This window comes from Ostrea edulis, chromosome 5, assembly GCF_947568905.1.
Source record: "Ostrea edulis chromosome 5, xbOstEdul1.1, whole genome shotgun sequence".
Classification (NCBI taxonomy): Eukaryota; Metazoa; Mollusca; class Bivalvia; order Ostreida; family Ostreidae; genus Ostrea; species Ostrea edulis.
The window spans coordinates 18,926,876-18,950,968 of record NC_079168.1 but is presented as its reverse complement, the minus strand read 5'-3'; the positions used below and the strand labels follow the sequence as shown (position 1 = coordinate 18,950,968).

Sequence of the window (24,093 nt, the reverse complement as noted above, 5' to 3'; positions counted from 1 at the left end):
GTTTGCAAATTTTAATTGTTTAGAAACCAGCACTGTACAATCTAACAATACTGTTTTGAATCAGGAAAAATACTCCTCTGACACATGTCTTTGCACCATGTTGATCTGTAATGATGTAGACCCCAAGTAAAATCCATATGAACTTGCTGGAACGAACTGAACTCGAGAATAAATAATTTCAAATGAAAATGAAACACCTTGAACTGGGTACGGAACAATGAATGATTTGAAAAGAACACTTTGGGCTGGGAAACACAATTTTAGACCAATAACAAATCACAAAGCCAAAACTCCAATCACATTGATGTGTAGCTGGACATTTCAGGGGTCTGTGTGATTGTTTTAACCGGACACTTCAGGGATCTGTATGATTGATGTAGCCAGACACATCAGGAGTCTGTGTGATTGATGTAGCTGAACACTTCAGGGGTCTGTATGATTGATGTAGCCGGACACTTCAGGGGTCTGTGTGATTGATGTAGCCGGACACTTCAGGGGTCTGTGAGATTGATGTAGCCGGACACTTCAGGGGTCTGTGTGATTGATGTAGCCGGACACTTCAGGGGTCTGTGAGATTGATGTAGCCGGACACTTCAGGGGTCTGTGTGATTGATGTAGCCGGACACTTCAGGGGTCTGTGAGATTAATGTAGCCGGACACTTCAGGGGTCTGTGTGATTGATGTAGCCGGACACTTCAGGGGTCTGTGTGATTGATGTAGCCGGACACTTCAGGAGTCTGTATGATTGATGTAGCCGGACACTTCAGGGGTCTGTGTGATTGATGTAGCCGGACACTTCAGGGGTCTGTGTGATTGATGTAGCCGAACACTTCAGGGGTCTGTATGATTGATGTAGCCGGACACTTCAGGGGTCTGTGTGATTGATGTAGCCGGACACTTCAGGGGTCTGTGAGATTAATGTAGCTGGACACTTCAGGGGTCTGTGTGATTGATGTAGCCAGACACTTCAGGGGTCTGTGAGATTGATATTATGATGTTACTCCTTGTTTTCAGGTGACTGTGATGCTGGCTATTTCTGTCAGGGTGGAGCCAACAGCAGAGCTCCTTCACCCATACCTACGTACCCTGACAATGGCCTGTGTGACCCAGGGAGATACTGTCCAGCAGGGACCAGCATGCAACTGGAGTGTCCTCCAGGGACTTTCAGAAACACATCAGGTAATTAAGAATAGGGTCGAGGTGTATCAGGTTATATATTAGGACTGATTGACTGAATCCGAAAAATAAGATTTGAAAGACATGACTTTGTAAATGCAGTAGGATATGGAAAAGTGAAAACAATTTATTCTCATGATTTCTTTGTATTAATGCTCTTTTCCTAGTTTGCTAGAAATTCTACATGTACTGTAGAAACCTTATTTCATACAAGTACTTAATATCACGAAATGCCTCGAGGACTTCAAATCGTGTGATCATGAATTTGTGAGTGGTTTATTGATCGAGAGTTTTAACATGTATTTTAGCAATATGGAATGAAAAGCAGGTGATTTTATTTCGCATGTGCTTTTCGTGAAATTACTCGATAACAAATTCCTTCTGTATATTTAGGAATCTACAGTATCTGATGAAGTAAGTCCTTTCTATATTTGATTACATAGCTTGATGATCTGTAATGAATTTACCAGGTGCCGCTGCCTCCACCGATTGTCTCCCTTGTACCGGGGGTTACTATTGCGCTGGTAGTGGACTGACCTCGCCCACTGGTATGTGTACTGCTGGTTACTATTGTCCAGACAATGAGACCATCTCCTCTGCCACACCCTCTGGATTTGAGTGTCCAGTGAACTACAAGTGTCCCACAGGATCCGCCAAACCGGAACCTTGTTTGTCCGGAGAGTACCAAGCCAATATGGGGATGTCTGTGTGTAGCAAATGTCCAGCGGGATACTACTGCAATACCACTGGAAACGTGCCCATCAAATACGACTGCCCAGCATACCACTACTGTCCAGAAGGTGATAAATATAACTCATCAATAATCAGTGTTTTTCCTTGTGTGTGTGTGCACAACTTTTTAAAAAAAGATTCACAACAGAAAGGTAGCAGTTACAGGTGTAAAGTGTTTGGCAGCAAGTTTTGTTTAAAAGAATGTTCATGCTCAATGAAAGAAATGAAAATTCAAAGAATGACTTGAGGATAAAATAAAACATTGTACACTTTGTCTCTTAGGAACCACGGATCCCATCAACTGTCCAGACGGAACCTTCACTTTCGCCAACATGTCTAACCTGGAGTCAGATGGAGAGTGCCTGCCCTGTCTGCCTGGAAACTACTGCAGGTTTGTAGCACTTCATACCAAAACAACTCAAATACCTGCCAATTCAATGCTACACTGACTGTAAACATTCAAAAAACTAACCCAAATACATCCCACTGACTGTAAACATAAAAAAAAAACTTACCCAAATACATACCAATTCAACTCTACACTGACTGTTAACATTTAAAAAAATTATCCCAAATACATACCAATCAACTCTTCACTGACTGTAAACATTAAAAAAAACTAACCCAAATACATCCCACTGACTGTAAACATAAAAAAAAACTAACCCAAATACATACCAATTCAATTCTACACTAACTGTAAACATAACAAATTTTTACATACCAATTTAACTCTTCATTGACTGTAAAAAATAAAAAAAAATTATCCCAAATACATACCAATACAATTTTTCAACTGACTGTAAACATTTAAAAAAAACTAACCCAAATATGTCCCACTGACTGTAAACATAAAAAACTAATCCAACTACATACCAATACAACGGACTGTAAATATTTTGAAAAATGATATTGAGAAAGGAAAGCATTACCTATGTAATGAACATTCCATATGTTTGTTGCACAGAGGAGGGCAGATTTCCAGCGAGTGTTTAGCGGGTTACTGGTGTAAATCTGGCTCAAGTAACAATCTAGTGAACAGAACCATGGAATTCCAGAACTGCTCTGCTAATCAAGACTGTTCAGGCTTGTGTCCAAAGGGTAGCTACTGCCCACAGGGTGTGGACATACCCCTTCCCTGTCCGGAACACACCTACAGAGACACGGAGGGGGCGGAGACTCCTGATCAGTGTAGCCCCTGTCCTGCCGGATTCTACTGCCCTTCAGGTAAACATTTACATGTCATATTAGATGAGGAAAAATATCCTTTGAAAATTTGTTTTAGTAACTATTGATTTATAGTTTTGATGTCTGATGTTGCATTTGATGTTTTGATTATGATAATGAATTGCAAGTATCTGATGTTGCATTTGATGTTTTGATTATAATGATGAATTACAAGTATTTATAATTCAACAATCAGTTTTCAATATCCATTAACTATCTTCCATTTTTCAATTGTAGCTGGTAAGTTGTAATTACTTGTTTTGATTTAAAATGCTTATTTCATGAGTGGCTTCCGTTTTTAAAGAAATATCTTATTTCCTTTTATAGCATCCTGTCCTGAGTTTTACATAGCAAACTTTAAAGAGTTTCTGTGTACACCATAGTTAAACCTTATAAATTGTCATTTCTGAACTTCACATTGTTCCACCCTCCTGTGACATCATAAGATTTGGCAAAGTCAATTACTTAATAAGATTTATGCATGACAGGAACATACAATATGTTGGAGTCTTTTTCAATAGCTATTGTAAAAAATCTTGTTAGCCATAAATATTTCATAAGTCGAAGTTAAATCTGAATAATCATGGAATTATATGTTTCAAAATATTGAATCCAAGGGCAATAACTCTTGTTTTCATTAAATCATTTATCAAGTCCATTAATTATGCAATAAGTTTGTTATATTTTTCACAGACATTTTGTATATTTTGTAAAGAAACAGTTGCATTAAATTGTTATGAATACTATCATATCATTTTAACCAGTTCTTGTGAAATTTTGATAATGCTGTTGAAGGAAAATTTAAATTTTCTGCCGTTGATACAGGTATATATGTGTTAAGTAATAACAAATTTATGAATACCACAACATACTTATTTCATCATTTTTATTTGTTACTAAGATATATTATTTGAAGAATCAACAATCAAATATAAGATTAAACCTATAGTTCTAGAGGGGTGGAATTATACCTTCAGTTTGATTTTTGTGTTGTATCTTAGATATGTAGGAACTATTGTCCCTCTGCTTCAACATCATTGTTTTGAATTTTCTTTTATATACATGAAAATATCTTAGATTATTTTTCATCCACAACTACCCGTGTAGTATCCAAAAGTTTCCAATGTTATATCTGCAGATCACTGCTTGTTCATCATTTTTCTTTATCATTAGTGTACATGCACGAATAGTTATTAGTTAGCATTGCCAGATTCCGTTCACTGATTTTATTCAGTGTGGAATGAATACTGAGAGAGCTTTGACATTTGTAATATATATTCAGTATACAGATGTATGCCACTATATTGATTTGCAGGAAGTTACAGCTGGTTACAGTTTTTTTTATACATGTACTAATAAACGGTAATAAATGTATGTTAATTGCGTGAAGTGTCAGTTTTGCAATGGTATGTCCGAATGCAGATTATACATCGTATGCTTATTTGCATCCTAACCAAACTGTAATATTTATTATGTATATATGTATATATAAAGTTGAATTTCGATATCTCAAATACCATTCCATTCCAAAGTGATTTGTAAGTCCCAACCACTTATTCATTATGTATTTTACCCTCGATATCTCAAATCCTCAGATATCTCCAATTTTTTTCTTGGTCCCATCGAGTTGGAGGTAACGAGGTTTGACTGTATATATATTACTTTTAAAACATTTACATCTATCTTCACTAGAAGTGTGAAATTTCTTGAGGATTTAGATTCATATAATAAGAAATGAAAATAACAGTACTCAAGGAATAGTTTAGATATAGTATAACTTTCTCCTTTTTTGTGTAGGTACCTACAATCCTGACCCCTGTCCCATTGGCTACTACTGTCTGGAAGGGAATGGGACCACAGAGTGTCCCAGGCTGCGGTACAGAAATGTCCCTGGAGCCAAAACCGAGACCGACTGCTACCCCTGTGTGGCTGGATATCACTGTAACGAAACAGGTGAATTATCAGATGGGTTACCTCTGACGGGGGTAGTTTGATTTACGTATCAACTTCCTCATTCCTTTACATTCACAAACATCGTCATTTAAGGTCTACAGATCATTTGTGGTCTGAATGTTCACAAGAATTTTTAAGTTGTATGGCAGGGCTCGAAATTAACATATGCCCATCAGTCTGTGTGGTTAAAAGTGTGGCAGACTGACTGACATTTACGCCAGTCATCCGATGGGATTGGTCAATTTTCCAAAACATGATCATTTTGGAAAACATACTTATAGAATCTTAAACACGCATTTGGCATTCCTCTGTAGATATCTGATGAACCCGATTAGTCAATATAAATCTCACATAAGTGTTACAATATTGTCTGAGGCATGTCTAGATAAATTCCATTATTTCATTTTAGTATGTTCATTAATAGCAAAATATGTTTAATAATTCTGGAAAACTGGTTAATTTTCTGCGGACTGGTGGAAATTATACCCTGTCAGACCTGCTGGACTGGTGACATAAAAAGCTTCAAGCCCAGTATGGGAGTACATTGATACACATGAAGTAGAGTAAACCTGATGTTTTGTTTCAGGTATGGCTGATTACTCCACCTACCCATGCCCACCTGGATACTACTGTCTGTCCGGCCAGGAGCCAATTTTGTGTCCTGCGGGTCGAATGAGAAACAGCTCAGGAGCTGCTGATTACACCGACTGTGATCTGTGTCGTCCAGGTTACTACTGTCCCAATGACACCATTAACACACAGGGTATCCCCTGTAGAGGTACCTATGAATGCCCGACTGGTTCTCCCATTGAGAGCGACTGCCGACCTGGCCACTACTGTCCGCCTGTCACTGGAACTCCGCCCATCTGTCCTCCCGGCTACTACTGTCCAAATGCTACAGAGACTCCCATCTTGTGTATATACCCATTCTATTGTCCAGAGGGTAGCAATATGACCTTGGCTTGTGACCTTGGATACCAAGCATTGACCCATGCTGGCATTAGATATGACAAAGCAATGTCATGTAGAATCTGTCCGCCTGGGTATTATGGAAATTCCACCACAAGAGCCACATGTGAGCTCTGTCCAGCTGGATTCTACTGCCCTGAAGGAACTGGTCACGGTAACACAAATCCTTGTCTGATTGGCACCTACTGTCCAATAGGCTCGGACCACCCCACAAACTGTCCTGCAGGATACAGAGGGGAGAAACTGCGAGCTGAGAGTTTCTACGACTGTCACGGCTGTCCAGCGGGTACATACAGCGACACAGAGGCTGCCACTCATTGTAAACCATGTGGAAGCTCATCCTACTCTACTGGAAACAGCTCCATTTGTACTTGCCTTGGGAAGTACCGGTCATTCCAGAAGTCGGTGGGATCGTGTGTGTGCCTGTCTGGCTACATCTATTACGACGAGACCGACACTCAGCAGACGGAGGAAAACAGCGACGAGGATTGCCAGCAGATTGTGGACACCCGGTGTACGGAATACGAGGTCAGGCTGTCCTCCACCAGGCAGTGTGTGCTGAAGGAGAATGTGGATTGTAATGCAGGATGTGACTCGTCTGGATACCTGGATGTAGAACTTGGAGTGTATGTATCAAAAGAAAAATTAAAAAAGAACATGTATCATTTTTCATTACATTTGTAAATAGTGTTAACTTTATTTGAAAGTATTTGTAGAGGATCATCAGGACATATACATGGATAGAAATTCTATACTAGTGCATAAAACATTGTTTGCAGGTGTCTGTGTAATAACTTGATAGCAGCAGACTCCGTTTGTGATGCCGCGTGTCTGGCCACAGCACCAGCAGTGAGAGCCGAGCTACAGAGTGATGGAACACTGCAAGTTCAGATCACCAACTCCAGCGGCCATGTTGTCAATACAAAAGTACACATCATAAGTATTCTTTATCATAATTCTTTGTAAACTGCCCCCCCCTCAAAAGGGGGAGATTAATAAGAAATGTGATCATATCTAGTACCTTGCTTATGATAAACTTGATTTCATTTCAGACTATGACGGACATGTTTGGTCCATTGGAGAGCACTAATGGTGTAAAAGATGTGTTGATTGTCAACTTCTATAATGACCGCATCACTGCTTCCATCTTCAGGGATCAGACAGAAACCAATGACCTCTTCTGTAAGCTTAATTACTTATGCTGTAGAGTACATATATGTCACATACTATATACCTGTCCATAAGTTTCCATGTCTTGTGGGTTTTACATACATGCATACACTATAAAGGGTGTTGTTTCATTTTGTTTACGTTTTGTATTTTTCAGGGTTAATTGATTCATTGATTTATTTTAATGTCTTTATGATAAATATCTTCAGGAGTTATGGTGCATTTATTTTAATGTCTTTATGATAAATATCTTCAGGAGTTAAGGTGCATTTATTTTTAAACTACTGTAAACCTACTTTTATTCGAATGCGAGAAAATTTCACAAGATTAGTGAGAACCTCATCGTCACGAATAATTCTCGTCGTGAACCAGTCTTTGAATGTCAGTCATATGTAGTGAAAATTGCTCGCCGTGAACCAGTTTACCACAGGTGAATTGCGAAATAAAATATCCATGAATAAAAGTTGGTTAACAGTAATTAATAATATAAATCTTTTTAGCTCACCTGAGCTGAAAGCTCAAGTGAGCTTTTCTGATCACCCGTATTCCGGCGTCTGTCCGTCCGTCTGTAAACTTTTCACATTTTCAACTTTTTCTCAACAACCACTGGGCCAATTTCAACCAAAGTTGGCACAAAACATCCTTAGGTAAAGGGAATTCTAAATTGTTAAAATAAAGGGCCAGACCACCTTCCAAGGGAAGATAATCAAGAAAAGGTAAAAATAGGGTAGGGTCATTAAAAAATCTTCTTCTCAAGAACCACTGGGCCAGAAAAGCTGAGATTTATAGATAAGCTTTAGGTAGTGCAGATTCTAAATTGTTAAAATCATGGCCCCCGGGGGTCGGATGGGGCCACAATAGGGGATCAAAGTTTTACATACAAATATATAGGGAAAATCTTTAAAAGTCTTCTTCTCAAGAACCACTGAGCCAGAAAAGCTGAGATTTATATGAAAGTTTCCTTATATAATTCAGATTCTAAATTCTTAAAATCATGGCCCTCTGGGGTAGGATGGGGCCACAATAGGAGTCAAAGTTTTACATACAAATATATAGGAAAAATCTTTAAAAATCTTCTTCCCAAGAACCACCGAGCCAGAAAAGCTGAGATTTATATGAAAGCTTCCTGATATAGTACAGATTCTAAATTGTTAAAATCATGGCCCCCCGGGGATCGGATGGGGCCACAATAGGGGGTCAAAGTTTTTGGTTTTTTTGTTGTTTTTTTTTGTTTTTTGTTTTTTTTTCTTTTTTATTTTTTGTTGTTGATATAGTGCAGATTCAAGTTTGTTAAAATCATGGACCCCGGGGATTGGATGGGGCCTCAAGGGGGGCATCAAAGTTTTACATACAAATTTATAGGAAAAATCTTTTAAAATCTTCTCAAGAACCACTGAGCCAGAAAAGCTAAGGTTTATATGAAAGCTTCCTGATATAGTGCAGATTATAAATTGTTAAGATCATGGCCCCCGGGGGTCGGATGGGGCCACAATAGGGGGTCAAAGTTTTACATACAAATATATAGGAAAAATCTTTAAAAATCTTCTTCCCAGAACCACTAAGCCAGAAAAGCTGAGATTTATATGAAAGCTTTCTGATATAGTGCAGATTCAGGTTTGTTAAAATCATGCCCCCCCCCCCCCCCCCCCTTGGGGTAGGATGGTGCCACAATAGGGGATCAAAGTTTTACATACAAATATATAGGGAAAATCTTTAAAAATCTTCTTCTCAAGAGCCAGTGGGCCAAAGAAGTTCAAATTTACATGAAAGCTTTCTGACATAGTGTAGATTCAAGTTTGCAAAAACCATGGCCTCCAGGGGTAGGTTTGGGGCCATAATAGGGACTACGGTTTTACATGCAAATAGATATGGAAAATCTTCTGATATGGACCAAGGTGACTCAGGTGAGCGATGTGGCCCATGGGCCTCTTGTTTACTCAAATGACAAATAGTTCTTACTGAAAGATATTGGTCACATTCATGATTTCCATGATTAAAGATGAAGTGCAAATATATTCAGAAACTCGTTTCAAATAGGCTGGACCACAATAAAGTTCATCAATCTCATTTTACTTTGATTTAGTGACAACACAAGAGATGGCCAGTGGAGTTACTAACGCGCCTGGAACTCACATCGGCAGACGTCGTCTGTTGGCCACCTCTGTCCCCAACAATCAGATCTCCAACAGCGTTTTGTGTCTGGAACTCAATGAGATGGTCATGTTTAAGGTCTGGATCAACGACACAGACCGCACCAAGAGTCATTATCCAGTATATCTGAAGGACCATATGTTTAGCAATAACCCCAACTTTGACTACGGACAGTTTTTGGCTCTGAAGAATTTGATTGAGACTACCAATGTTAATATCTCCACATTTGCCTTCGTCTTCACAGAAGCTGGAAATTTCGTCTTCCAGGACTATTCAATTTCCACTTCGTAAGTTGTCATTCCGTACTGTAATTTGAAGATGCACCTCATGCATGTGATTTTTATAGGTTTTACATGTCTGACCATAGAGTTATACTTAGGAGCTAGGTTTAACTTTTCCCTCATTTATCTGCCTGAAAGTCTGGTCTTTGAGCTGTGGGGAATATAATATTGTGATATGAAAATTTGCAGGATGCTGATTTCTATGTACTAATTATTTGATAAAATTGTTTATTTTTAGTCTAATTTACATCAAAGTAATGAGTACTGGCACCACATGTGGCACTGGTTCAAGAGTGCAGGCAGCAACCGCCTCTACCCTCGTGTCACTTGGATTCTACAAATCAAACCCCAGCAATGTGGCTCCAGACTGGGGACTTATTATTGGTAAAGTTACAATGTTCATTGTACAGGATAATGGCAGTGACAAGTAATAAATGTTGATCATAACTGATATTTTACATACATGGGTTGAACCAAGTTATTTTGAATTTGCAGTAAATGATTCTTTGATTATAAGTAATACAAGGAGTAATTTGCATTGACAGGGATGATAGCATTCTTCGGGTGCTTGGTCTTTTTGCTTGTGGTGGCTGTCATTGTCTGGAGACCCAAGGATGCTGGAATATACCCCATGAAACACTGGAAACCTGAGTATCGGAGCCTTGGGGCACCACCTCCGGTACCGTCTTACATGAGATACGATGTGGGACACTGGCCTGACAAAGCCATGTAAGAATATATTTATAAACTTCAAGAGTTTAAGTATGGTTGAAGTTTTTCAGCATTAAGTCTCTTTGTTGTATCTGTATAATTATGACTCATGCTTTTTTAGTGCTGGCAGTGGCTTAGGAGAGCGATTGACGGGTGATGGAGCAGAGGCTGATGTTCTGGACTTAATGGGTAAGTTTCAACACCATCCACAGCCTGTGAATGAAGACTTTAAATACCATATGTGTACATATATACAATGTACTTTTATAGTAGCGGTATTTTTGTTTTGTCATATTTTGTGTAGTCTCATTGATTATAATGCCAAAATATGATATTGGGAATATTGACATAGCACTAGTACTGACAGCATTAATTCTTTATTGCCTCAAAATAGTCAATGATCTAAAATCAACCGAGTTAAACTATGAATACGTTAAGTACACACATATAGTACTATAGTATTTATGCTGCTAAGTTGATTACTAAATTCAAATGATTAAAATTTCTTTTATTATTTGTGAATATATAATCTCATTTTCAACAGTTGTCAAAGGGAAGGAAGACCTGGATAATTTCAATGTGAGAGTTTTCTATGACAAGTTGGAAGATCAGAATCTACACCTGGCATCTCAGTTGGCCAAACAACAAGAAGACCTGAAATCTTTCTACAAGAAGATCTGCGATCAGAATGAAGAGCTCAAACATCTGCTGAAAAATCTGGATCCTGACAAACTGGAGGAGCTGGAGAGAAAGATGGGCGAGCGGGCCAGGAGAGAGGAGGGCATGCAGAAGGGCGCATCAGACGTCTTCAACATTGTCAACGGCAAAGTCAACATGGGAGGAGGAAAATACAGATTTGCTGGTAAAATAGTTTATCATGCAACTTTATTTAGCATAATTTCTCTGTCATCGTAATTTAGGACTTTTTTCCATGTGATTTTAGTGTTTGTTCTTTCTTGTTATTTATCGATAACAAATGATGTTTGAATAAAGAGTACCTAATCATCTGTGGCACATTGTTCACTCAGGTGGAAACAATAGAGAGGCGGAGTTGATGGCCGCCCTACAGCTCCTCCTTGAACAACTAAACTCTGGCAACCTTCCCATCAGTCAAAATGTGTGGGAGCAGATCCAGAAAGGTGGGGTAATGCCTGATGGTGGGTCTGTTACCAACATCAACAGGCTGCCTGGAGGCCGGGGCAAACAGGTAGGGCAGGTGTGAAATATCTGATCACTTCTCTATGTCTATGATCACAAGGATAGAGAGGATATTATTGAAATTGATACATTATATCTATTCAGATTAAATTGATTATTGGTATACATTCAAATACTATAAACCAACTTTTATTCATGTGAGAGAAATTTTCCCGAGGTTCTTGCTCGAGGTTCACGAGAACCTCATCATCACGAGTATTTCTTGCCGCGAACCAGTCCTTTGATATCTCCTGTATGTTTACCATACTGTCAGTTGTGAAAATTAGTCATCGTGAACCAGTTTATCACAGATAAATCGCAAAATAAAGTCGTCACTAATAAAAGTTGTTTTATGGTATGTAATATGAATATGATATTCAACATATTACATTTGAATGACTAGTCTTTTTATTTAATTGCAATTATACAGGGTGAGGTACTGAGGAAACAGAGAGAGGAGAGAATGCAGTTGGAACGAGAATTGCAGCAAGAAGAGAATGACATGGTATCAAACTTGGTCTCTCACACGGAAGATCAGCGGAAAGACACTGTCAATATAATGGCTGATGGGCTTGCTGGCAAGCTCCAAGGTGACCTTAAAGATTCTCAGGTCAAAGACATAATGGACAAATATGAAAAAGACCTTGATACTAATATGAACAAGTTCAATATGGAGAAAGAGAAACAGTTACAAGATCTGAGAAGGAAGCTAGCTGAAAAGAGGAGACGAAAGGAGGCCCAGCTGAGGGAGAAACACAAGCAAGAGGTGATTTACAAATACCAACCTTTGTTATGTTGATGGGCATCCCTAAAGTACATTGTTTTCATGGTGGTTATTTCCGCTTAAGGTCTTTGTAGAACTAATCTTGGTTTATTTTGATTCATCAATATTGTGAAAATGCTTCAAGAAATGTTGGATGACTGTTTTAAATGATGTAAAGTTGTCTGATAATAAAGATTGTGGTTGTATCTAGGCTGAGAACTCGGGCATTCCACCTCCTCTCGAAGAAGATGACCATTCAGCTGAGATTAAGATACAACAATCTGAGGCCATGTATGATGCTCTGCTGGCAGAGGAGGCTGCTGGGGCTGCCAAAGGGGAAGGGGAAACGGACCACCAACTCAGTGAAGAGAAGCGCAGGATGGAGTCTGAAAAACTGCAGGAACATCTGGTAAGCTTTCTCAACATCTCAACAACATACATGTATTTTTATCGTACCTTCCCTCCATACTTAGTTATGTGAGAAAAACATTTACTGAATTGGATATTGTAGACAGTCACAAAATTGTGCGTTTGTACAGTCAATATGATTTAAAAATGGAAGGTCATATAAAGCTGAAATTTTAAAGGAGAAAGACATCAAGTATCCAGAAATTGGCAGCACAATAGAAGTGCATCTTACTAAAAAGTACATCGAAATTCCCAATGGCTGCTATATGCAGACTCCCGATTGTTACGCTTGAAAGAAGTTGTTGCTTGTCAAAAAATATTTTCAATTTGAATTGACAAGCATTTCCAAATTTTAGTATGCAGATCTGACAGATAATTGTCCCAGTATACTCACCTCAGTATATAAAGAGTCAAACGGGAGTGCATTCTTGTCTTACATCATTAAATTTCCCAAGTAAGGTTGCCATGATGCGTTTGGATTATGACAAGATATCAAGCACCAAAGCAGTTGTCGCCAAACAGGAATTGGTACCATTATTTGCTTTAGTGATATCGAAAATCTCAGAGAAACTGGTGTCAGAGGAATTAAGCTGGAATTCATTAAAAATAAATAATTTTTTTACTTAGATATTACTTGGAGAAGTTTGGAAACTTTTAAAGGCACCAGTAATAATTGTGTACTGCAGGTGACTAACAACATTAAATCATTCTCATTTCAGAATCAACTGGCTCAGAAAGGCATCATTACTGCTCAACAGAAGGATGAACTTCTCAGAAAACACCTCGAAGCAGAACAAAGTCTGAAGAAGGTCCATGACCTTCAGAGGGACACCCAAATCTCCCACCTCAAAGACAAGCTGGCAGATCGACGCAAGAAAAAGCTGGCCAAACTTCGCGGCCAACAGGAACAAGAACTTGCTGATGTATGTATCAATTACAGACCTCACCAGTATACACACATTTTAGATTTATTTTAGGTTGATGTAATTGAAATCTATATAACTGAGTGCCTGATTTTAACAGGATTGTTTCAGAGTTCATATATATGCATCTTGATTATCTGACTGATTTTTCTCTACTTGTTTGTAGCTCTCCTCAAAACTGATTCAAGATGGAAATTCTGAAGATTTGGAGCAGGAGTTGGAAAAACTGAAACGTCTTCAGAAACTACAGATGGAGGCTGCTGAAGCAGAGCTGGATGCTGAAGAAAAAGAACATGAGCGGCGCATCATAAAGAAGGTGGATGATGATCATGATCAAGCCAGCAAGAGGAAACGCAATGAAATATTCAAACAGGTTGGGATGATACTGACAAAAAGTCATTCTTACTGGATTGCTCATTTCCTGATAAGGAAAGAAAAGCATGCTTTTAAGTAATTTACAACTTTTAGAGATGTACTGTAAGTTGTTTGATTTTCACATAAAATACTCTTTCAGGTTGCTGACCAGTGTCCAGAACAACAGCAGACAGCTATGCAGCGTCTGCTTCATGACTATCACCAGGACACGGAGACTCTTGAACAGGAGCTCGCTGTACAGAGGAGCCGACACATGGCAGACCTTCAGGTATACATCAGTAGAAATTTGACACACTAACTTGAAGTATGTTTGATTGGAAAAACAAGCAATTGAATCACTTGTTGAGGATATGAACATATGTTAACTATATTTATAGGCCAAGCTTGCTGCCAGACGAGCTCGTAAATTGGCTGAATCCCAGAGGAAACTGGATGAGGAAGAACAGCAGAGGCTGATCTCTGAACAGAACCGCCAGATGCAGCAGGGAGGTGTTGTGGAAGAAGAGGAAAGTGACCTGGCCCATGTTCCTAAAGTTCAGTACAGTCAATCTGTCGAAGAGCAGGCTCTCCAGAAGGAACAGGTAAAGATGAGTCAGAAGTATACAGACGTTTTGTAAATTGTGTGTTTCTGAGGTTCCATATAAAGATGCAAGTGTTTCAATAAGACAGGAAAATATATCTGCATTAAACACAAATATTTTATGCAATGAATGAAAATTACTCTGTGTGATCAGCTTAATGATGACTTTAACAGTGAAATTTTATTGAAATACGTGAACTAATTGCAGGAGAGGATAAAAGAAGACATGAAGAAGAGACAGAAGCAAGAGAGGGAGAAGATGGCAGAAAGACTTGATGTAGAGGAGGAGAAAGAAGAAAGGGTGTTGACCAAGGAGCTGAACTCTGAGAAAGAAAAACTCCTGAGAGAGAAGAGAAACAGACAGGCCACAGAGCTGTCCTCAAGGAAGGATCTAACAGAGGAACAAATAAGAGATGTAAGTTTGCAGGTCCTGCATAATGTAGATTTAAGAACAAGATCAAATTTCTGTTTTTTCCTGAGTCAATAGTGTACGATATTTAAGTTCATGTATGTGAAATGTTTGAAGGCTTCATTAGACTAATTGATGCAAATTGTTTTTCTTTAGCTTATGGCATCACATGAACAAGAACTTCAAGATCTGGAGGAGAAACTAGAAAACGAAAGACATCGACAGTTCCTGAGTATGAGAGAGAAACTTAACGCCAAACGTAACAGAAAGATGGATGAATTGAGGCGTAAACAAGATGTGGAAACCACGAAGGAGATGATTGAACAGAAGAAAGAAGTAAATGAAATCAAACTGAAGAAAGTAAGTTTTGTGGAGCTTAGAATTCTTTTATAGTAATGACTATGGATGACAAAAAGGACAGATTGGATTGTGTTAATGTACACTATGCTCATTATTTTGTAGGCTAAGGGTGTTGAACATGGTGCCATTGTGGAAGGAATCAAACAGAATGGTGAAGAAGACACAGACAAAGTAGTGAGAGCAGTGCTGGCCAAGAGGCATGCACAGGTAGGTGGCAGTGCAAGTCTCAACTCTGTTAATAATGATAGTCTAATTGCATATTGGGAATATATGGTAACCCATTTCAGTCATTAATATATATGTTCAACAGGAAATGCAAGACCTTGAGAACCAGTTTAGGACCAAACGGAAACTGATGGTAGATGACGCACTCAGTAAGCTGTATGAGAAATATGACAAATTGCGGGACAGTCTGGCCAAGCAGCACCAGGAAGAGTTAGCTGCCCTTCAGGTACTGGAAGCGTGAAGTGTTCTACCATAAACAAATAGTTCTAGTTAAACATCAAATACTGCCAAAAATAAGTTTTAGAACCTGGGCTGTTTTAAAAATTTGTTATGTTGTTTACTTCTGTATGTTTACAGATCAAGTTTAAGTTCTGTCACAGTTGAGTGATTTTTACAACATTTATGGAACTTTGTGTTGAACGTAGTTTTTCTGACTTTTCTCTACTATGCCTTAACTTAGGAATCTGATATGTTGTTATCAAATGATTAGATATACATTATTTCACTTTCATTACTGTTGAATTCTTCAAACAAAAATTGTAAAACTGAGTCTCCTATTCATTACTGTTGAATTATTCTAACAAATTTTGTAAAACTTGGTCTCATGGTTGAGTGAATTCATTCTTGTACTCTGTCTAGTTCTTTTATTTTCATTTTATAATATAAGGCATACCAATTTGTAATCCACTTCATCTGATTTGCCACATATATTTTACAAGAGGTAGAAAATATGTTCTGGTATTAAATAAGTATGTCCACCTGATGGTTGAAAAATTATCCAATTATATATTTTTCAATTTTTCATTTAAACAAACAATAGATCTAGACATCATGTGCCAACAGCAAGGCAGGTAGAAAGTTGTGAATGTTGAAGATGCTAGGTAGAAGCAAAAATGCTTATCTTTTTGTGCTTCATTGTTCAGAATACAAGAGGACGACCTGTTGAGGTTGTTTCAAACGCAGCAATAGAACTCAAGGCTGAGGATACGAATGAAGAGCTGTTTGATGTGACATCTTTGTTTGCAGATGATTCTTGATATGTTTTGAATAAGAAGATTTATTTAATGAAAATGCAAATAACGTTACAATTGAAATTTCAAGGGGACCACACGCAGAATATTACGCAAATGACTTGGCTTGGGAGTGTTAGGGGACATGTATTGGTATGCAAACTTACAGAATGCTTTTTATTTTATGATTGACAATACAATTCATGTGTTGTAGAAGAAGGGTCTGAGTCCTGAAGAATACCAACACCAGCGAACACAGCTCCTGAACAAACAACAGCTGGAAATGGCAGACCTGGAGAGGAGACTGTCAGAAGAGGAACATGATATAGAGAAAGGGGCACTGACTGATTGGGAGGTTCAGTATGCCAGGGCCAAATTAGACCTTAAGGAGAAACACTATAAGGTAAGGGGCCAAACTTGTCTGTAACAAGCAACACTATAAGGTAGAGGTCCAAACTTGTAAGGAGAAAGTATAAAGTAACAAACCTAATTGATCTTTAGGAGAAACACTAAAAGGTAGAAGGCAAAACTGGACCTCAAGGAAAAATAGTAAGGTAGTGAGGCCAAATTAGATCTGAAGGATAAACATTATAAGGTAGCAAGCCTTACTTCTAGGAGAAACTTCAAGATAAGGTCACTCCAAACAATTTATTGCCAAATTGCAACGTCAAATAAATGAATTTGCTTATGTGATATTAAATTGCTAGTAATATTGCAGCATGTTTTACATGTTGAATTTAAGTCCAATTACCACATTAGGACACAATTTGTCCCATAAATTCAACCATGAATATTTAAATCATTTTTTCTGTCCTGCCTAAACAATTTAAAGAAGCTAAACATCATGTAAATATTTATCTTGGTCCACCAGCATTTTGTCATACTGTGTAATCAAATAGCTTATTGATACTATTTAAGAAATTCTAAGTGAATGTTTTGCTTCATATTGTTTTATTCTTGTGGCAGGAATTCGCCGAGGCACTGAAGGAATTTTCACCAGAACATGAAGGCATTAAGGATGCTCAACACAGTATTGAAGAACTGGAAAGACTCAAACATGAGCTGGAACAAAAGCGCAAGAACCAACTGGATGAGGCCAAGAAAGAACAACAAGGTAGGGTCAGAGGTTCATCCCAATATTCTCTTTTGTCGCATTTCAGCTTGTTTTATATTCAGTTAGTACTTAATTTCAGCTTCCTCAATCAACCAACCCCAACCCCTCCAAAAAAATAAATTTATTAAAGTTTTTTTGGTTTTGGTAGAATTTGAAAAGAATGAGAAAAAGCGTTTGGAAGCAGAAATGGATGCTTATGCAAAACATCTTGAAAAAGAAACTGACCGAGAGAAGGAGCAGCAAAATCGCAAAATTGAGCAGCTCAACAAACGCAAAGAGGACATGGTCAAGGAAAAGAAACAGAAAATGAATGTAAGTAGGCAATGATATTTTTAGAATACTTTAATCTTTGAAAATCTGTATTCAATTCATTATGCATGATGCAAGTACACATATAGCAAATGGAAAGATGAACTTGGGGGCTATAAACATGATTTGATTATCAATCTATTTTAGGAGGAACTTGAGAAGATCAGGCAGCAGGGCGCCAGTGAGGATGAGCAGAAACGATTGATCGAACAGCACGAGCGTGACCTTCAGAACATACTCAATAAGATGGATGCTGACAAAATGAGAATGCAGAGCAATCTGCAGGAGAGGCTGAAAAAGAAGAAGGAGGAGAGACTCAAACACAAACAGGAGGAACTTAAAGAAAACTTCAAGGACCAGAAACGAGAAATAGAGCAGAGACAGAAGAGTGAAATCAACAGGGTTAAGAAGGACGAGGTAGGGATATTGCTGTTTAACTCACAGTATTAAAACTTCAGAATCTGTGAAGGATGAGGTAGGGATATATTGCTGTTTAACATACAGTATTAAAACTTCACAATCTGTGAAGGATGAGGTAGGGATATATTGCTGTTTAACTCACAGTATTAAAACTTCAGAATCTGTGAAGGATGAGGTAGGGATATATTGCTGTTTAACTCACAGTATTAAAACTTCAGAATCTGTGAAGGATGAGGTAGGGATATATTGCTGTTTAACTCACAGTATTAAAACTTCAGAATCTGTGAAGGATGAGGTAGGGATATATTGCTGTTTAACTCACAGTATTAAAACTTCAGAATCTGTGAAGGATGAGGTAGGGATATATTGCTGTTTAACTCACAGTATTAAAACTTCAGAATCTGTGAAGGATGAGGTAGGGATATATTGCTGTTTAACTCACAGTATTAAAACTTCAGAATCTGTGAAGGATGAGGTAGGGATATATTGCTGTTTAACATACAGTATTAAAACTTCAGAATCTGTGGAGGATGAGGTAGGGATATTGCTATTTAACTTACAGTATCAAAACTTCAGAATTTGTGGATTAGCTGATCAAAATATTGATGAACATGTGGCATAAATGTTATATAGTTCTACAAACAGAAATAAATTTGTGGAGAGTACTACTTATAGAATTTTAAAGATAGTATATATATAATGTTTCATTTTTATTAACCTCAGGCTTTGACCATCCAAGAAAGCATCAGTTCTGGCTATGTGCCACCTCGTGCCTCTTCACCACCTCCAGAAGACCAATCCAGCAAGGAACAAAGTGAAACAGTAGCACCACCTCAAGAACCATTGCCAACTTCCTACCAGATGGCAGCACCTCTAAATGAGGCAGAGCTCATGTCACTGCTGATGGCCTCACCAATGTATCAGAAACTGGAACAAATTAAAGATGCTGTCAAAAATGGAATAACTCCACCAAAACACAAAATGGAACCTGGTTAGTCTTCATTTGATGATGGCCTTCATGAATTTTTAAATATTTTTTATGCCCATTAATTAAAAGTTCAGGGGCATAGTTTTTAGTGTGTCTGTTTGTTTGTTAGTCTGTTTGTCCTTAACAACTTTAACCTTTGTCATCAGTTTTGAATGGTTAGTGATAGGACTTTCATATTTCACATGTGTATTCCATGTGACAAGACCTTTTTTAAGTACCAAAATGTTTGAACTCATGACCTTGGAGTTTGATCTACTTTTCAAAACCTTATCCTAGGCCATACCTTCTGAATGGTTAGTGATAGGGCTTTCATATTCTACATGTGTATTTCTTGTGACAAAACTTTTCTTTTGGGTACCAGAATTAATTTGCTATCATACATGGATATCAGTGTTTCACAAACACATCTTTTTTTTAAGTCTTCTGGTTACTTTGTGTTCTTTGATTCTGAATAGATCTAATGATGAACAGGAAGAATAAACTTTGTAGCTTATACAGAAATCTCTTGTACTGAAGTATTGCTTGTAACACTGAGACAATGACTTTTGTATTTATAGGTGAAGGCTATCAAGACACCAGAGATGCTGAGTGGTCCAAAGACACAGAGCTGGTCCCAGTTGACATTGGAACACTGAATGCTCGCTCCTTCATTGTGTACAAGTTTGGCTGCTTTGTTACTGACTTGGTGTCATCTAGGTGTCACCATGCACCTGTCACTATCCTCCTGGCAGACAAAATTCCATCCAACAAGAATCTGGCCAGGAATGCCTTCAGGAACTCCTTCCATTATGATGCCAACAACAGGATTCTGTATGTCAGAGTTGCCCGACTGGACACAGTGGGAGATTTCATTGTAGTGCTGATCCATTCCCTTGCTCACATCAAAGCAGGTCAACTATAGCTGTTTATACTTTGTACTTAAACTCCTTGTCAAACTATAAACAGTGCTAAAGAGATCTGTACAGGAGTATTTGATAAGATGACTTAAAAAACATCTTACAAATGCCCTCACTTTAAAGAAATTTCAGAAGTTTCCCAAATTCATTACACATGATCCTTTGATATTTCTGTTGTAACATTCCTTTAGTATTTGGTAAGTGTGTGACTCTCCATTGTTTTATAGGAGACCTTAGAGATGACAGTAACCCTGACTTCATCAAGGAATACAATCGAGCTTTGGCGGTTGTCTGTGACGATCTCTTCTTTGCACGATACAGAAGAACGACGGGGCTCTCCCAGACCATTGCCAAATCCACAGGAGTCAATGTGGAGCAGGCAGCACTTCAGCTGTTACAAGGAATGTTTGGTGGCTGTCGTACAGAGGATGAGAAAGTCAAGATGGTGGATGATCTTCTAGATGTGAAACTCCTGCCGGGAACAAACATGGAAGGTGTACACTTCAACAAGGAGAGGTTGAATGACAGGTAAAACTAAATGGATCCAGTTTCTTTTGAATGATATTTCTAAACACAATTGATTGAAATATAATGTACATGTATATTTAGTAGCAATGATGAGGTATTGTAAATATAAGCTTAGCAAAGAAAAGAGACTGTAAATTCCATGTAAATTATGCTCCTACATTAAGATATTGTGTACTCCATGAGATACAGATTTGAGCTATCGAACCTTTTGTCGTGTAACTATTTCCAATAGATGTAGTTTGCTTTTTTCCAGATTATCCAAATACTCTGGATTTAGCAACTTAAGCCAGCTGCAAAGTATGCTAGGAAAAATGGAAGACAAAATGGCACAGGCAGTGTCTCAGGGCAGTTCTCGGGGATCTGCTGAACAGTTGGGTACACTTAGTCACCGATTCTCCACTTCAGGTAAGGCCTACTGGAAAGATAGTGTCTTATGTATTGGTGAAAACCCGGGGAGAAGTTGTCTTTCGAATAATGGTCCAAAGTCGGGTGTTTTTCCTTATTCTTAAGATCTTATATGTAAATTGTTTGATAAAAATTGCAATATGCAATGCTTAAGTCTGTCTGTCTGTACATTATAGGTTCTTCAGTCCTCAATAAATTGCCACCATTCCGCTTTGTGACTGCAAACATGACAGGACAGGCATTATGGCAGACGTTTGTCAACCATGAAGATGGTGAAGAGGAGAATGTTCCCACAGAAGACATCATTCAAGACTCATTGGTAAGTTTCTTCATGCAAGAACAAGGCCTATGGCAAACACTGAATGTAAAAGTTAATCTTGATTATGGCATGAATGCTCCAGAATTTTCTTTGACCTGGTATATATGATGTGTTGCTTTCTTTTCCAGGAAACGCTACAAGAACGCCACGACAAATTGACAGCAGACTTCTCAAACATCAATTCTGAAATCATTGAACTACAAGATCGGTCTCGCTCACTGGAAGAAGAACTTGCAGCAGAAACCAAACTCATGGAGACCACAAAGGACAAAGATAAGCATGCTCAGCTTGCACAAAAAGTGCGATCTAAACTCAATGACACTCGAGCAAGAATTGCCAGACTTGAGATGGAGAAAAACCTAATGGTTAGAAAACTTGCTGAATGTGAGAAGGATATGGAAGTCAAGAGACTTGGGCCACAAAAAAGTGAAGACAAAAATGTGACATTTTCTGTAGATGCTAAGAAAAAATCAAAAAAGTGAATCTTCCAAACATACTCAAAAGACACTAGTTGTTAAGTTTTGTACTTTTGATACTTCAAATACTTGATCTAGAACAAATTATCTTCATCAGATTGAAGTTGAAATTTTATCCTTCCTCAGTGAATTAGAAGGGGGGAAAATGCATGTCTCAGATGATATGATACCATTGTTATTGTTAATATCTTGTTTTTTATGTAGTAGAAACATAACTCGCATAATATTCCATTATTAAATTTATAAATCCCTGAAAATCACAAGTTGATGACACAAAAATTCTTTCTAACTTTGCTGAAATTTCGACACATCACAGAAAAAGTGATATGATTCTAGTAGGAAGTTAATTTGACTTGGACATTTTGTTCCTTTTATTGATATGATTCTAGTAGGAAGTTAATTTGACTTCGACATTTTGTTTCTTTTATTTGTGCCTAACTTTTCTCAGTAGATATAAACAATACAAATAGCCATTACTCCGTCCATTGAAACAATCTCCTCATGAGAACACGTATTGTTCCCTTTTGTATAAGATAAGACTGTGATATTTTATATGTAGTGTATTTTGATGGATAAAGTTTTTTATATATATATATTCTTGTTAAATATTCCATTTCATTCATAGAAATCATCATCAAAATTTCTCATGGAGAATTAGTTTCATTTAATATAGGAGATCATGTGTTACAATGCTATTTAGCCAAGACTGCAAGACATGTTTTCAGCTATTAGTTCTGTGGTTTTGAACTGAGATTGAAAAATTCTTAATTATATTTACTCAGTTGCTTATCTTTGTATTTTATGACTTTTTCTATTGAAGTTTTACACAGATTTGATTTGTGCAATATATGATTTGTTTGTCCAACCAATCATTTCAATGTGAAAATTTACTCTGTCCAATATATTTGTTTGATGTTTTGCTTGCATTCCAGAAAAATTCTCAATATGTAAAAATCAAAATGTAATCTGCGTGTATATTTCCTCATGCAAGTGCAATTGGCTTTGCGAATGGCTTAATGAATATTGTTATTGTTTTCTGATGCAGTTTGTGTATTTATTTCCTTCTATTGTTGTTGACTGTTATCGGAAATCAACTCGTCATCATCGTTAACAATTTTGTACATACATACTACAAGTCATGTTTCCTCACAGTGTTCATGAACTGCATTGAATTCTTTTTATAATAAAATATTTCTTTCATCATTCACTCTGAATTTGGTGTGTTATATTCAGCCGAGGGAACCTGTGTTCTTACAGTCTAATTGTGTTTCAGTTGTAGGGAACCTACATGTATGTTTCCGCTAAGTATATGAATGCTACTTTATGTAATTTGAAATGTTGGTTAATCCCGTTGCAGGTCTTTGAAACAAAATGCAGCAATATTCAATTTTTTGACTATTGAGATCTTGGACAATAAGAGTATTGTTTGACTCGAAAACGGATCTGTTGCCCGATGCTGAGGGCAAAGACAAGTAAACTGCTGCTGTTGGAGAACCCAGTGTATACCTGTTATGCACCTTCATTTTTGTAGGACCAAATGTGATTTACCTTGTGTAACCAACGAAATTATAATAGTCCAGTTCAGTTCTCGTTACTGATTATCAGTCAACAGATCCAATAAGGGCTAGAGTAGTTGAAGGATGTGGGGGATGTTTTACGTAATCATGAAAGTGATGCGTTTTGATAGTAATTATTTTATACAGGGGTAAAATGAAGGTGTATAACAATGACTATAATAATTGTCATTCTAATACTGACAAGTATTGCTATATATTGGTGACATGATGCAACATCATTTGTTTTTAGAATTCTTCTTATAAAAATTCACAAGGAGAACCAAAGGGATATAATTTCTCAAAATAACATGCACGCATTGCCAAGTAGTGTAAATTAAAGTTTGTTTCATCATGACCATGGGGTTGGTGCCACGATTAATTGGGGTTTGACGTTTACCTGCCCAATGGAAAAAATGTTACTTGCTAATGTGAACTACGTAGCCCATGAGCCTCTTGTTTGGT

At 37.7% G+C, this 24,093-nt stretch overlaps 1 protein-coding gene across 1 annotated transcript in view; it reads left to right on the top strand.

Annotated features, from left to right (window-relative positions):
- The window catches only part of LOC125650954 (uncharacterized), a 102,870-nt gene extending 79,588 nt beyond the window's left edge, over window positions 1–23,282 (top strand). The window contains exons 86-119 of the mRNA XM_056166866.1: window positions 1,015–1,179; window positions 1,647–1,976; window positions 2,191–2,299; window positions 2,876–3,135; window positions 4,933–5,088; window positions 5,675–6,683; window positions 6,837–6,984; window positions 7,110–7,239; window positions 9,311–9,665; window positions 9,898–10,043; window positions 10,205–10,388; window positions 10,492–10,559; window positions 10,915–11,232; window positions 11,399–11,577; window positions 11,998–12,333; window positions 12,542–12,739; window positions 13,458–13,661; window positions 13,828–14,034; window positions 14,176–14,304; window positions 14,414–14,617; window positions 14,825–15,031; window positions 15,182–15,385; window positions 15,488–15,592; window positions 15,696–15,836; window positions 16,835–17,023; window positions 17,587–17,734; window positions 17,883–18,046; window positions 18,191–18,460; window positions 19,187–19,454; window positions 20,009–20,341; window positions 20,575–20,875; window positions 21,129–21,280; window positions 21,457–21,599; window positions 21,728–23,282. Of these exons, the coding sequence (XP_056022841.1) occupies window positions 1,015–1,179; window positions 1,647–1,976; window positions 2,191–2,299; window positions 2,876–3,135; window positions 4,933–5,088; window positions 5,675–6,683; window positions 6,837–6,984; window positions 7,110–7,239; window positions 9,311–9,665; window positions 9,898–10,043; window positions 10,205–10,388; window positions 10,492–10,559; window positions 10,915–11,232; window positions 11,399–11,577; window positions 11,998–12,333; window positions 12,542–12,739; window positions 13,458–13,661; window positions 13,828–14,034; window positions 14,176–14,304; window positions 14,414–14,617; window positions 14,825–15,031; window positions 15,182–15,385; window positions 15,488–15,592; window positions 15,696–15,836; window positions 16,835–17,023; window positions 17,587–17,734; window positions 17,883–18,046; window positions 18,191–18,460; window positions 19,187–19,454; window positions 20,009–20,341; window positions 20,575–20,875; window positions 21,129–21,280; window positions 21,457–21,599; window positions 21,728–22,081 (7,814 nt within the window). The 3' untranslated portion in view covers window positions 22,082–23,282. The remainder of the gene's footprint in view (window positions 1–1,014; window positions 1,180–1,646; window positions 1,977–2,190; window positions 2,300–2,875; window positions 3,136–4,932; window positions 5,089–5,674; window positions 6,684–6,836; window positions 6,985–7,109; window positions 7,240–9,310; window positions 9,666–9,897; window positions 10,044–10,204; window positions 10,389–10,491; window positions 10,560–10,914; window positions 11,233–11,398; window positions 11,578–11,997; window positions 12,334–12,541; window positions 12,740–13,457; window positions 13,662–13,827; window positions 14,035–14,175; window positions 14,305–14,413; window positions 14,618–14,824; window positions 15,032–15,181; window positions 15,386–15,487; window positions 15,593–15,695; window positions 15,837–16,834; window positions 17,024–17,586; window positions 17,735–17,882; window positions 18,047–18,190; window positions 18,461–19,186; window positions 19,455–20,008; window positions 20,342–20,574; window positions 20,876–21,128; window positions 21,281–21,456; window positions 21,600–21,727) is intronic.
- Window positions 23,283–24,093: the final 811 nt, after the last annotated feature.